This window comes from Sitophilus oryzae, unplaced genomic scaffold, assembly GCF_002938485.1.
Source record: "Sitophilus oryzae breed Bouriz unplaced genomic scaffold, Soryzae_2.0 scaffold_1868_pilon_pilon, whole genome shotgun sequence".
NCBI classification, from domain to species: Eukaryota; Metazoa; Arthropoda; class Insecta; order Coleoptera; family Curculionidae; genus Sitophilus; species Sitophilus oryzae.
In genome coordinates, this window is record NW_022146577.1 from 226,429 (window position 1) to 243,169 (window position 16,741).

At 28.5% G+C, this 16,741-nt stretch overlaps 1 protein-coding gene across 1 annotated transcript; it reads right to left on the bottom strand.

Annotated features, from left to right (window-relative positions):
- Nucleotides 1–682: 682 nt before the first annotated feature.
- On the bottom strand, nt 683–7,935 carry LOC115883283. Its single transcript, XM_030901614.1, has 5 exons — nt 7,931–7,935; nt 7,811–7,851; nt 5,516–7,747; nt 3,180–3,416; nt 683–993 (listed from the first exon to the last, which is right to left on the bottom strand). The coding sequence occupies exons 1-5, from the start codon at nt 7,933–7,935 to the stop codon at nt 683–685; spliced, it is 2,826 nt and encodes a 941-aa protein (XP_030757474.1).
- Between the last annotated feature and the right edge of the window lie 8,806 nt (nt 7,936–16,741).

Sequence of the window (16,741 nt, forward strand, 5' to 3'; positions counted from 1 at the left end):
ACATTCAACAATTGGAATGAAACCAAACCAAGTAAATAAACAAAATGAAAAGAAGATTTTAAGATCAATCTTTACTCATGCTAAAACAGTAGATTCAAAACTTGTTAAATTTAAAGTTGGAGATTATGTGCGTATAAGCAAGTATCGCGAGGCGTTTTCCAAAGATTACACTCCAAATTAGTCAAATGAAATATTTAGAATTAAAAAAGTAAAGATGACAAATCCCAGAACATATACAATTGAAGATAAAAGAAATGAGGAAATTCAGGGTGGATTTTATGAACAGGAGTTACAGAAAGCAAAACACTCTGATGTATACCTCGTTGAAAAAATTCTAAGAAGAAAAGGAAACAAAGTTTATGTAAAATGGTTAGGATTAGATAAAAAGTTTAATACATGGATTAATAAAAATGATGTTGTATAGTTGTTTTATGTAACTTAAAATAAAATAAAAGCACTAATCAGTATAATATAGTTTTATTTAATATTGGGTTAAATACAAGTATTAGCAAATCGTGTTAAATACATTTTAGTTCTGTGTTCTTTGCTTAGTATTGGATCAAGAATAATCTTACAATTATTAATTCGTTTTTCAAAACGAAGTCTATCTAAATAATAAGTTCTAAATTCACATTTTCGTGCTTGTTTATAAGCAAAATTACACTGCACTAACACATAAAGTTTATTTTTCTCTTCCTGAAAAGTCACCGATTTCTTCATAATATTTTCTTTTGAGTTCATTCCTCTTCAACCTTTTTTCCAATTCCTCCGGGTACAGTATCAGGAACTCCAACATGGTTGAAACATTTTCACTGTTGGGATTTTGATTGGGTTGTAAAATGCGATAAATATTATCAATAGGATCACCTTCCTGAATTGAAATGCTGGTTTGGAATACTTTAAAGTAAAGTGAAAATTCTTGTTTCTTTATAATAGAAATTCTGTAATCCACAACTTCCTTTAATCGCCATAATGTTTCTATAGACTCATATCCTAAATATATATATCTTGAATATTCTTCTTTAATTTTTATAACAGGAAGACTGTTGACTTTCTCAAAATATAATTTAAAGTTGTCTATATTCAACATGGGTTCGTTAATTTGCTGGGGAAAGCAGAAGTAATTTTCAATAACTCCTCGATGATTGCAAAAACTATTCCAACTTTCTTCACTTAGAGTTATAGAAAAACCATTTTTTCCACCGATTATAATTTTCGGTGAAAAGTCTTGATTACTTATACCAACAATAACAAATTTTGATGAAGATTTATTCAAAAAGAAAATTTTTGAATTTAAAAGATTTTCAAAAACTTTAGAAGACATGGTGAATGAACTAAATAATATTAAGTTCTCCTCTTACTTTAATATTCGAACCCCTACCAATTCATACCCCACCTATTCATATCGTCAACTCATGCGCATTGCTTATTCGAAACAATATTTTAAATGAAATTGATTATTGAAAGTGTAAATTTCCTGTTTGAAATTTATAATAAAAAAAGATAATTAAAATTGTAATATACAAAAATATAGTAAAAGTTAAAAAGAGATTAACGATATTAAAAATGTTATATCCATTATTTTTTTCATTAATAAATTTAGTATAGTTGAATGATTCATTTTGAAAATGTGTATATTTTAATTCGGTTCTTTCAATCCAATTAGTATCAAAAATGGTTTGGTTTGAATAATGATATAAAATTTTAAAAAACCTACTAACATTTTCTCCTTTGTTGATGGGATATATAAAACTAAGTGTATTATTATTGATTAAACCAACTTTCATAAATTGACAATTTTTATCAAGTGTAATGTTTGTTTCATTCGAAAAACATATTTCACATCGGGTTACAGTGGGGGGATAATGAACATAAATAACATTTTGAAATATGAAATAAAGGAGAATAAAATGTGTTTGAGGAGCCATTGAAACAAAGTAAATATTTTATTAAAAATTTTATTTATCTACAATTTACTTCCATTCAAGATGGTTACCAAATGATATTTGACAATATCTTTTTTATAGATGAATATAAATACTTATTAGCATAAGAAATATATGTTGAAAAAAGATGTAAATTAATGAATAATAATATCATCAAAATTATGCATTCCAAAGAATTATTATTAGATTTTTTGAATTTTTGTTTCTTATTTTTTTTGTTTTGACTTAACCATAGACATTCATTTAAATTACATAATGGAGAAATTTTGTGATGTTCTTCGATAGGACAGTCATCATAGGTCCACTCATAAATTTCAGTTCCACAATAGTAACATTTGCATACGTCACTATATGAAATATAATAAAAGCCTGCTCCTGCTAATACCTCAGGTTCCAATTTTCCATTCCAGTTTTTAAAAGTAGAAAGTCGATTTTCAAAGGTTTTATAAGTAACATCACCAATATCTTTATCAAAACTTTCCAAACACATCTTAAGAAGGGTTAATAAGAAATGAAATATTGTCAAAACATGTATTTATAAGTAGGTATATTTTTTATTAAAATGCATTATCAATACAAAAGTATATTTTTAATTAAAATAAAAACTTATATACCATATAAAATAATTATATTAGTCACTACATTCTTAAAACTAAAATACATGAATTATAAATTGTTCCTATATATAATTAATTATAATTTGATAACTCTATAACTAATATGTTTAAATTATGATAAGTTTAAAACATTCTGAAGGGAATAATAAATTAATATTAATAAATATTTATGTTTTAACTCATTAATTTAATGTATTAAATTAATGAGTTGTTTAACTCATTTTTAACTCATTAATTTAATGTATTAAATTAATGAGTTAAATCATTTAGGAGAGGAATACAAAATACAATCACAATGAATCATATTAAATGTTTAAATTAAAGAAATAATATTAAATTAAATATTATTTAAAATTATGTTGAGGTCTAGATGATCAGCATTCCACTGATAAAATGAAATATCATGATGACCCCAAGCAAGTGTTTTATAGTCATATGGTATTTGATATCTTTTATCGTCCTCGGAATTCAATGCAATTTTATGTATTAATTCCGTAAAAATTGTATGTAGTCGAGAACGAAACACATACATAGAGAAAAAATTTTAGAATTATTTTCCACAACATCTTTGTAGTGGATAAAGTCTAACTGATTTTTAATAGCATGTTTTTTATACCTTTGGCTTTCTTTATTAAACCATTTTCGGTTTTTACACAGTAAGCTTTTGCTCCGGTACCATAGAAAGCTACAATCGGTTCACCAGCATATTCATCCTTAAATTTGCCAACCACTGATTGTGTTATTGGCATATTATGCATATTATTGGGTACATAATTGGAAGTGTCAAATTTATGAATATTTCTATTCATATCATGGTAAACATTTTCTGTTGTCACTTCCAGAATAAAAGAATCTGTATCAGTATACAAAAGAGACACATTATCTTTATACAAAGGTTTTAAAAAATTATAAAAAAAATCGTACATGACAGTTTTTGAAATATTGTCAAAACTTAAATAGATGTTAACTTGGGTTTAGATCAGGAAAAAACAATTTGATATAGGTAGATTACCTGCATGACATCGACCAGATATGTTTTTAAATAACATTAATAATTTAAACAATTAAAATACAACAATCTCGGGTCGATAATCAAGCGCAGGCTACCAAAGTTCGATTGCCTCATGGTCATAGCCGGGTGAATGTAGTGGGTGAAAACAGATTGAACGACGTAACCGGCGATGACCACGAGATAGAAAATATAAAAATGTATGCTGAAGAGTCCAAGTGAGTCCATCGGTCGTATTATACAGTCAGTAATTCGCGTTATCAGTCCGTTAGTAGAAGACCAGCGCAAACTGAAGATGTTCCTAATAGGGCTTAGTTAACTAAACCATTAAGTCTTGGCATTCCCCAAAATTGTATTATACTGTGAACTTTATATTAAATAAATGTATATTTTTATTCAATGGTTGTTTTTGATTGAGAGAGGCACAGTATAGCGACCCTAGCAAACAACCCCAGCTAGGTCGCGACATATGGTGGAGGCGCCGGAGTAAGTAACAAGTAAATTTTGTTTGGCTCGAATGAGAAAACAGTACACGAATGAAGAAAGAAAAAAAATGGTCCAGTATTCCGCTGATTCCAGCAATTTCAAAGGCCGTCGCCCGTTTGACACTGAAGCAAAGCGCGCGGACGGAGAGAAGCCAGCCACGATGGATAAGAAGGCAACCAGACAAACAAAGGCGAAGGCAGTGTTGGCGTGTGCATTACTTAACTGATATGAGCTACGGTTAAAGTCTGGTTGAAATGGACGCAACAGAAGGCAACGTACAAGGACGACGCACTTCTTCAATACGGGTGGTATCGAGTAGGACCCTTATTATTGTACAGGACTAAAGAGTGAACGATAAAAATATTTTTTTTTTATATATTTTATTTTCATGACTTTCATTTCTATTTAAATCTTTACAGAATATTTTTTTTTATCGCTGGGGACCAGCTCTCCAAGCCCGGGGGATATGTCAAGACTTAAATAGATGTCAACTTGGGTTTAGATCAAATTGGGGAAAAAACACAAATAATATAATCCTAGTAAATAAAATATAATTCGAGTAAACCAATTTGATATAGGCCCAAGAGATCGGTTACCTGCATGACATCGACACAGATATGTTTTTAAATAACATTGATAATAAACAATTAAAATACAACAATCTCGGGTCGATAGTCAAACGCAGGCTACCAAAGTTCGATTTCCTCATGGTCATAGCCGGGTGAATGTAATTAGATGAAAACAGATTGAACGACGTAACCGGCGATGACCACGAGGGATAGAAAATATAAAAATGTATGCTGAAGAGAGTCGAGAAGTCAGTCGGTCGATGTGAGTCGCATTATTACGGTCAGTAATTCGCGTTATCAGTCGGTTAGTAGAAGACAGCGCAGACTGAAGATGTTCCTGTAAGTACTTAGTTAAGTAAACCGTTAAGTCTTGGCATTCCCCAAAATTGTATTATACTGTAAACCTTATGCTAAATAAATGCACATTCTGTTCAATGGTTGTTTTGATTGAGAGAGAGAACCTGGTGTATAGCGACCTAGCAAACAATAACCCCAGCCCCTAAGTCGCGACAATATCTAGTATGGAAAATCCAACATATATTGGTTTATTATAAGTAACTAGTATTTTTTTCATTTGAATAGCGACTAAGTTTTCTGAGAAAATTGTTAAGTCCTTGAAATATGGCTTTGCTATTAAATTTTCAGCTCCATCTTTTCTTTTATTTTTTTCCCATTCGGAAACAAGTCTTATATCGACTCTCCTATCTACATTTTCCATTGTTTTTCCATATATACTATTATTTGCTAATTTGTACGTGTGGCGATCAAATTCATTTTTAGACTCATTACGTAACTTTGTGTTTAAATCTATAATTTTTTTCAACCAAGCAGATTGAGAAAATTGTATCACTCTATGGATTTTAGTTAACTTAAAACCGTTTTGCAAACATTGTTTTAGTAATTGGAAATGAATTACATATTTTGATTTATTGTTTAAATTTGGTATTAATTTTGCAGATTTTGAATTAGGTGGTTTATAATTTTCTGGACAAAAAGGAAAATCGTTATGAGTGTCGTGGAGACTTTCAGGATATTCCAGATCAACCTCTAGAACATATCCTTTGCTAGATGTACTAGAAATTGAAAAAATATCTAGATTTTTTATTTCTTTTTCGGTTAACCATACAAAATCACCTGTTGGCAGATATTGGGACATAGCAAAACCGTATAAATTTGTTGCATCATAGTACATTATATATTTATTAGGTTTTGTTGCATCAAAATTTGATAGAAAAGGATTGTTTGCCTCTGATTTCCGTGTTATGCATGAACTTACCCCACCACGAACGCTATTTTTGAAAAAATGCAACATATCCGGATCTGTTAATAATTCCAGTTCGATGCCTGTATAGCGTAAACACGCTTCCCATGATAAGCCGGGAAATGTGTAGAAGTGTGCAGGATCTAGTTTATATGTTGACAAACATGTTTTTCGAAAATTTTCGAAAATATCAGCTAAAAGTAAAGTATCTGATAGCAAATATATGTCTGAATAATTTCCTATACTTTCACATTCGAAAAGATCCCAAACTTTAAGAGCTCTTTGGTATTCCTCATCAGTAATATGTTCATCTGTTAAACTATTAAAAAACTGATCTTTTTTAGGTAAAGCAGTTTCCTCTAATTTTTCAAAACTGTCAATATAACTATATGGAAATACACCTTTTTGACGAATAAGTTTAAATTGTTCCTCATCTTCGAAAATCTTTTTTATTTCTTTACATTGCTCATCTTTTAAAGTATCTGCTAAATTAGATAAAGAAAATGATAAGAATTGAAAGGAGTCGATAAATCTCAATGATAAATTTCTTTTTTTTAAATTTTTTGTATGTTGATCAAAATAATTATCTACGAGAATGTGTTTTTCAAAAGAAATATATTTCTCTTTATTTTGGGCAATTACTGATAGTTGTTCTTTATTTGAACACATAGTCTTTATAAATAGGTGGCTGTCGTAATTACGTAAGTTGTGCATTATAACTGGAATAAAATTAGGAATTTTAAAATTTATATTACATAAAGAGTGAGCCGGCCCTCTATAGTTGCCTGTAATGTGACAATGATCGGCAACTTTATCCCCTAAAAGCGGTTTTTCACAAATATGACAGTTTGTGGAATTATTATGTGTAGTTTGTTCTAATTCGGATAAAGTATTCATCTTTTTAGGATTTTTTAGAAAAGTGTGATATAAATTTAATACATCTCGTTCTAGATAATTTATAAAAACTTGTTCGCTATTCAAACCTCTATATTTTTCAAACTTAGAATATTCATCATCAAATGAACATTTGATGTAATACGCAAAAGAGTATGGAATATGTTCAAATTTTTTTAATGTATATGAATTATTTGGATTTTCTACATCATAATTCTCATTCAAAGGTTTTAAAATACATTCAAAATCTGCATATACTATAAAAGGAACTTTCATTTGCTTTTGATAATTTATATATTTTAATGTGTTTTCATATGCTACATTTCCATATTTGTCTTTAAATAATTCTTTAGAAGGTAAATTAATTCTAACATGATCACAATCATAACTATTATGATACTGTAATTTTTGTTCTGTATCAAAGTATTGAAGACATCCTTCACACAAATATTTTCTTCCATTGTGTTTACTAAGTTGTTTAGAAATTAATTTAGAAAGATCGGAAATGTAGCAATAATGAAAATTTCCATCATCATCATTTATTAGTAACAAATTAACATGAATATTTTTTCTATCACTAGAAAAATGTAGAGGACCAATTATTTCATATTCTTCATTATTAGAAATTTTATTATAATATTTTTCTAAACCGTACACATTGATAGAAATATTGTTTTGATTTTCAAAATTTTTAATGTCTTTTAATGATATTGGAAAATCAATACCTGTAGTGTTCAAAACTGATGAATAGTGTGGGTATGATGATGTTTGAAAATCAACACCTGTTGGAGGATGAAGGGCTGCAACTACGGACCATGCGAAGCAGTAGTCATCGTTATTTCTTATGTTGACGACAGCTTGACGTCGTACTATTTCAGGAGGAAGTTGAATAAACGATGACGCTCTCAAAGGATTGAATTTGTTGATGTTAATTTCCATAAAAAGAAGATTTAGTAAGATCCATCCTGAAACAAAAAAATAAAATTAATGTATTATGTTACATTTATATTAAAAAATATAACACTTACCAGAGTCCCTTTCTGCGAATTCATCAGCCTTGTTGTCATAACTGTTACAAATTCTTCAATCAAATCCTTTGTTTCGGCACTATTGCAAATCACTTTAAATGGAGTATTAAATGATTTTACATCATGATTATCAGTACTTGGATTATAATAATAGCCAAAAAGCTCCATATTAATTTTAATGCATGTATGTTTTTTTTAATTGATCCTCAAATATCCGAAGAATCTTTTGTTCCAATGTTATAAAGTAATTTTTAACATTTACGATCATCTCCTCCATAGATAATCTGTATGTTATTATTCTTTCTTTGAATGCAGATTTAATAATTTGTACTCCTGGTTGTTCAATTATTTTAGAATTATTTTTATGTGCGTTTGATCGTAGATGACCAAACCATAAATTTTGTGATATTAACTCCTTGCATTCTTCACAATATTTCTCTATAAAGACAATTATTTTGTTAATTTCAAAAGGTTATAACATAAAATGAAAAAAATCTTACTTTTTTCTTCAGGTGTAGACTTTGTCAACCATCTGATTAGAAAGAGGAAGATTTGTTGCAGACACTCTTTAAATGGCGAGATAGGTTGTCTTTACGGGTAAGATACACACGATGGACAAATAAACATCTTTCAATTTTATACTGTAAAATAATTTTATGGTTTTATTATATGTAAGGTTAAGTTTGGAAAAAAAGAATGTATAAATATAATTTAATTAAAAAATAAATGAAAAAGTGTAAATATTTAATTAAATGAATCCACTAACTTATCGACAGATTTTTTAAATATTGTAGTTCTGCATTATTTTTTTTATTATGTTTGTTTGTTTTATAAATTGTTCGAGAGCGAAGCTGAGAGTTTTTTAATTTAAATGGTTTAAATATTTTTAAAAGTTTTCTTATTTTTTGTTGATAATAAAGCTTGGTTTACTATTTTCGATTTATTCTTAAACGTTTCTCCTTTTTCATCGGAACTAAACTCTATTTTTTGAGAGTGTGCCGGTGAAAAAGGAGAAATGTTTTGACAGGAACTATTCTGACCCTCATTTTTGGAGTCATCAATACATTCAATTATTAAATCTAGTTCATCATCAAAATTATTAATTCCTTTATGTTCATCACTATTAACAGAATTATTACATTTACTATTCTGTATTAACGTCTTCTCAAATTTTGAAATGGAGTCATTCATAAGTTCCTCTAAAAATATTTCGTTAAAATCAATGTCTCTATTTTTAACATCTGTTAAAAATTTGTTTAAATCGTCAAAGTTTTCCATTTCAAATGGTGTAAAAAGGTTGTCTGTATTTATAATGTCACTATTATCAATTTCATTCAAAGAAATTGTCTAATTCTTTCGATTGAGTAATAGTCCGGTGTAATGATGTTAGGTGTAGTCATGTTATTTAGTTTCAGTGTTTATCAAAGTCTGAATTAAAAAATCAAATGAGGTCAGAAAAAATTGTTCATCGAAATTATTTGTAAAATATTAATTTTTGCAGGATCCATTTTAAAAAAATATTTACCTGATAGACACAAACAATTCACAACACAAAATAAATCGAAAATCTAAAAGCCGAAACCATAAACTTATTGCAAGAACTTCTTGAAAGTACACAATCTGTTGTAACTGCAGACAGTTTTATACTTGCTCCCTACTTTAACCTTCTACTGGTTGCATTCCTATCAACAGTTCTTTTTTATCTTAGGTCATCAATCCTGCTACTCCCCTCAGCCTCCTTCCTCTTAAACAACACCATTTTTTTTACAAACGGCAAAAAAACACCATTTTCCTTGAAAGTTCATTACCTTTGGAGTGGAAAAACTGGTTTTCAAGGTTAAGATCTGTGGTTAAGATTTTCTTATAAATGGATAAGTTTAATATAGAATATAACAAGAATAAAACTTGAGTACGTGTGGTACAGAGATATAGAGAGACGACATAGGTATGATTTTGTGTATACTATTTTTTCTATTTATTTATTATTTTGTTTTGTGTTTGCAATTTTGTAGAAATGCATTTACTTCAAAGACTCTATGAATTCTTCTGGAATCGACAACATCCAGAAGAAAGGGTAGAAAGAAGAATGGATATTATGGAGCAGCGAGATATTAATAACGCAGAAGGAATGGCTCCTGAGGATGTTGAAGACTCAAACGACTCCGGGTGTGAAGACAATGATATATCTGATTCCCATATATCGGTTAGGGCAAACTATATTGGTATATCGGAATATCAACAAGCCTTAGAATCCGGAGTGTTTTGTGTCTTCAAACATTATGTGCGAGTGACGATGAACACTAATGTGAGTGGTAGTTTTCGTGAGGTGCCATTGTGTGGAGAGTGCTATTATCGACATCAGTTGAGGGTTCCGTACGGTTCCCATCAACATATGTCCTCGCACTTCAAAACAAAACTATTACCACAAGACATTAATAAAATGACACTTGGTGGTAAATGTGGGGTGTGTAACAGTAATTTATATATTATAATGCATCTATATGTTGCTATTTGCAATGGGAAGAATTTTCAAAGCAAATATAGTAAATACTATAAACATTATTATTTTTGGTGCGTATTATATTTTGTTTTATTATATTATATTTTTAAATTATATATTTTAGTTTTGTAATTAGTTATTAAGTTACTATTTTATAATTTTATTTGTATTGTTTAAATTATATATTTTAGTTTAGTAATTAGTTATTAAGTTACTATTTCTAAAATTTTATAATTTTATATACTAGTATAGTATTTAGTTAAACATTTGTAATAAGTATTTTTTTATTTATTAATATGTGGTAATTTAGAAGGGTATATGCTATTATTTTAAAGTAAAAATGTTTAATAGTTATATGTAGTAACATATACATATTTATAAGTAGATACTTCACAGTTATAGGGTAAATAGGTATATTCAAAGACTATTTAGGTTCATAAACAATGTTTTAATTTATATAAACAATATTTAATTATAAACAATATTTTAACTTTATAACCTAACTTAAAGTTGTTAAACTAAAATATACTTTATTCAGAATATGTATTTTGAATAAAAATATAAGCATTATTTTCTTTTAGAAATTAAATCCTCTTTTTAATGTGATTGTAAAATGATGTCTAATTACATGTTCTTGAATCTGCACCAAATATGTATAGCGACAACTTTTGGACATTTCATCCTTAAACCACATTTGTACATCATTCCATTTCAATATACAAATTAGACAAAAGTGTGAACAGGTATTTGGCATACAACATTCATAGAAATCATTCATTTCATAACAAATAGCACAAAGCTTACTCATACTTTCTTGTACATTTCATTTTAAAGTAGTTAAACTTTCTACTTCTTCCTAGGAGAGAGTCTAACACACTAAAAGATTGACGTTGCTAAGAACATTTTGATTAGTTTGTTGATCTAATAATTGCAATCGAAATTCTACTAAATCACTCATTTAGTAATATTATTGTATAAAATATTACACTAGATATTATTCTTACTGTTGTTGAAACTAGATATATAAACGAAATCTTAAGAATAAATAACAAAATATATTGGAAATAAAAGAGGTAGGGGAAAGGGTAGAATTAATTGGTGGGAGGAGGAGGATGAGTATAATGAGGAGGAGGATCTCTCATATTCTATCTATAATATGGTACTATATTATAGTATTATCACTTGATATGCTTCATGGTACCATAATATTGTAATCACAGAATATCTAGCTACGATTCTGTGATTGTAATGTCATGAAAAATAATATATATCAAATACCGTATATGATACCGGTAAAAATCAGCGTCTAGTTGGTTGGAAAAGCGGTCGATGACATTTCCCATAAAAATTTATATATAAAAGACAGCGATATTCATTTCATAGCCATGGCTAACGCCGTTTTTTCCCGATTATACGATATGAACTTGGTATGAACACAATTGAACGTCAGGAAGTGGTATCATAATAGTAGAACAATACTTATTATATTGTCGCCGAATTACAATGAAAATTCAGGATTCAATTATACAATCAAACGTCAGGAAGTGATTGTAATTTAGCTCATAAGATTTAATTCCAACTAACATGGCAAAGTGAAAAAATCACCTCTGATCTATTTTAATATGTTTAAAGATGTAGCAAATTTGAAGGTAGGCTTTATCAGAAAGTATTACGATATGAATTACACAATGGCAACACTGCACAAAATTCTTTTAAATTTTGTTTGTAGAAAACTGTTTTCTTTTAAATTTATTGCCCTCTATTATGTAGTAGCGAAACTACCACATCAAAATATCTGATTTGGAGACAGGCTTTAAAAGCCTGTCTCCTTTTGCTAACTACAATTTTATACATGTAACGAGGCTTCTGTTGCGTAGCTAGATATTCTGTGCTAGAAGTCTCGTCGCATCAAATCTGACCTGTCGATGGGGCCTCGCTTTGGCGAGCAAGGGCCCCAACCGTGGGGCCTCGCTATTTTGCTCGGGATTGAACAGATAGACGCGCGGCGTTTACTTGTTTGGTGTGTACTTTCTTGAATAGTTTTAAAAGTATAGTTTTAAATTTCATCTATTGCTATAATCAGTCTTTCCGGTCTCCGCTCTCCGCACTCCACAGTTTTCACATATCTATAATTTCCGTGTTACAGTTTTGGTTACTCCTCCGGAACAGCTTGACCATTTTTGATGAAATTTTATATGTATGTATATTCAGTAGGTCTGAGAATAGGTAGTTATATATTTTTTTCCATACCCTTAAGTGATAAATAAAGGTGATCCCACCCACATTTTTTTATTTTTGTGAAAAAAAAATCTTTTTTATTTAGCATTAAAAAATACAAACAACACTAAATTTTCACCGTTCTACCTTCATCCCTATTTTTAATAGGGGTTTGTTTTCTTTGTTACCATCTCAAAACGGCTTGACCGATTTTGATAAAAATTTTATATGTATATATTCAGTACGTCCAGAGAATAGGTTGTTATCTATTTTATACCCACTAACTGATAAAGGTAGCAGAGGTAGCCACCCTCATTTTTTAGTTTTGAAAACAAAAAATGTTTTTTATTTGCATTAAGAAATACACACAACCTAAATTTTCACCGTTCTGCTATCATCCCCCTATTTTTAATAGGGGTTGTTTTTCATTGCCATCTCGAGACAGCTTGGCCGATTTTGATGAAATTTTATATGTATTGAGTAGGTCAAATAGGTTGTTATATATTTTTTTATACCCTTAAGTGATAAGGTAGCCCACCCCCATTTTTTTATTTTTTTGAAAAAAAATATTTTAATTTTTTATTTGGCATTAAAAAATACAAACAACCCTAAATTCTCACCGTTCTACCATCATCCCTATTTTTTAATAGGGGATGTTTAAATTTTTTGTTGCCATCTCCCGAAACGGCTTGATCGGTTACGTGAAATTTTTATATGTATATTGAGTAGGTCTGAAAATAGGTTGTTATATATTTTTTTATACTAGCAAGTGATAAGAGGTAGCCCACCCCCATTTTTTTATTTTTTTGAAAAAAAAATATGTTAATTTTTATTTGGCATTAAAAAATACAAACAACTAAATTTTTCACCGTTCTACCATCATCCCCTATTTTTTAATAGGGGGATGTTTCAGGTACATTGCCATCTCCGAAACTTGGCTTGATCGATTTTGATGAAATTTTATATGTATATTCAGTAGGTCTGAGGCGTTGTTATCTATTTATACCCTTAAGGGATAAGGGTACCCCATTTTTTTATTTTTTTGAAAAATGAAATATATATATTTTTTATTGGCATTAAAAATACAAACAACCCTAAATTTTCACCGTTCTACCATCATCCCCTATTTTTTAATAGGGGTTGTTTTTAAGTTTTTTGTTCCCATCTCCCAAACAGCTTGACCGATTTTGATATCACATATTATGATAACAAAAATTTAAAGCAACACCTAAAAGGCTGGCTGAGTTCTTTGTATTTTAATGCAAATAAAATATTTATTTTCAAAATATAAAAAATGGGAATTATAAGGGTATAAAAAATAGATAACAAGCCTTATTTCAGACCTACTCAATAACACATAATAAAACTTCATCGGAGATGGTAATAAAAAAACAACCTATTAGAGGATGATGATGAACGGTGAAAATTTAGAGTTGTTGTATTAGGCAAATAAAAAATTTTTCAAATAAAAAAAATGAAGGTGGGCTTACCCTCTCTCTCGCTAACCTTATCACTTAAGGGTACCAAATGGTGACTTTGCCCAATTCTGAATTTTAAATCGTGTTTATTTCAAAAATTGTTGTATTTTCTCAAATAAGCATGGTCTGTACTTTATATAAGTGGTAGCAGGACAACACAACAATAATGCAGCTTTTTGTTTATTAAGATATATATATATATATATATATATATATATATATATATATATATATATATATATATATATAACTGCTATATATATATATATATATATATATATATATATATATATATATATATATATATATATATATATATATATATATATATATATATATATATATATATATGCCTATATATGCTGCTGCTATGCCTATGCTATATATGCTATGCTGCTATATATATATATATATATATATATATATATATATATATATATCTTTTTATTAGCATTAAAAATACAAACAACTAAATTTCACCGTTCTACCTTCATCCCCTATTTTTTTTAATAGGGGTTGTTTTTAATTTTTGTTACCATCTCCAAAACAGCTTGACCGATTTTGATAAAATTTTATATGTATATTCCGGTACGTCTAAGAATAGGTTGTTATCTATTATTTTATGCCCTTAACTGATAAGGTTAACTGAGAGAGGGTAGCCCACCCTCATTTTTTTAGTTTTGAAAGAAAAAAAATGTTTTTATTTGGCATTAAGAAATACACACAACCTAAATTTTCACCGTTTACCTTCATCCCCTATTTATTTTTTTAATAGGGGTTGTTTAATTTTTGTTACCATCTCTCCAAAACGGCTTGACCGATTTTAGTAAAATTTATATGTATATTCAGTACGTCTAAAATAGGTTGTTATCTATTTTATACCCTTAACTTGATAAGGGGTAGCAGAGGGTAGCCCACCCTCATTTTTTAGTTTTTGAAAGAAAAAATGTTTTTTATTTTATTTGGCATTAAGTAACCCTAAATTTTCACCGTTCTGCTATCATCCCCTATTTTTAATAGGGGTTGTTTTTGTTGCCATCTCCGGGGCAGCTTGGCCGATTTTGATGAAATTTTATATGTATATTGAGTAGGTCTGAAAATAGGTTGTTATATATTTTTATACCCAAAGTGACCAAGAATTAGCCCACCCCATTTTTTTATTTTTTGAAAAAAAATAATATTTTAATTTTTTTATTTGGCATTAAAAAATACAAACAACCCTAAATTCTCACCGTTCACCATCATCCCTATTTTTTTAATAGGGGATGTTTTTCATTTTTGTTACCATCTCGAAACGGCTTGATCGATTTTGATGAAATTTTATATGTGTATATTGAGTAGGTCTGAAAATAGGTTGTTATGTTTTTATACCCTTAAGTGATAAGGGTAGCCCACCCCATTTTTATTTTTTGAAAAAAATGTGTTAATTTTTTTATTTGGCATTAAAATACAAACAACCCTAAATTTTCACCGTTCTACCATCATCCCTATTTTTAATAGGGATGTTTTTTAATTTTTTGTTACCATCTCAGAAACGGCTTGATCGATTTTGATGAAATTTTATATGTATATTCAGTAGGTCTGGAATACGTTGTTATCTATTTATACCCTTAAGGGATGGGTAGCCCACCCCCCATTTTTTTTATTTTTGAAAAAATGAAATATATATTTTTATTTGGCATTAAAAAATACAAACAACTTGTTTTCACCGTTCTACCATCATCCCCTATTTTTTTAATAGGGGTTGTTTTAAGTTTTGTTCCCATCTCCCCAAACGGCTTGACCGATTTTGATATCACATATGGTAACAAAAATTTACTTAACACCTATTAAAAAATAGGCTTTAATGCAAAATAAAATATTCAAAATATAAAAAAATGGGAATTATCGCAAAATTTATAAAAAATAGATAACAAACTTCAGACCTACTCAATATATAATAAAACTCATCAAAATCAGAAGATAACTAATAAAAAAAAACAACCCCTATTAGAAAGTGAGGATGATGATAGAACAGTGAAAATTTAGAGTTGTTTGTATTTATTAAGGCCAAATAAAAAAAAATTTTCAAAAAGAAATAAAAAAATGAAAGTGGGCTACCCTCTAACTATCATAAGTACCGTGAAGATGGAGTGACTTTGCCCAGATTACAGATTTTAAATCGTGTTTATTTCAAAAATTGTTGTATTTTCTCAAATAAGCATGGTCTATGCTATAAGTGGTAATAAGGACAACACAACAATAATACGCTTTTGTTTATTAAGATATATATATATATATATATATATATATATATATATATATATATATATATATATATATATATATATATAATATGTAATAATAATATATAATAATATATAATAACTCTTCATAATAACAATAATAATATATGTATATATATATATATATATAATATAATATATATATATATATATATATATATACCATATATATATATACATACCATATATATATATATATATATATATATATATATATATATATATATATATATATATATATATATAATATATATATATATATATATATATATATATATATATATATATGTAACATATATATATTATGTAATGTATGCTTTAAAAGCCTGTCTCCTTTGCTACCTACAATTTTATACATGTAACGAGGCTTCTGTTGCGTAGCTAGATATTCTGTGCTAGAAGTCTCGTCTCGCATCACTTGACCTGTCGATGGGGCCTCGCTTTGGCGAGC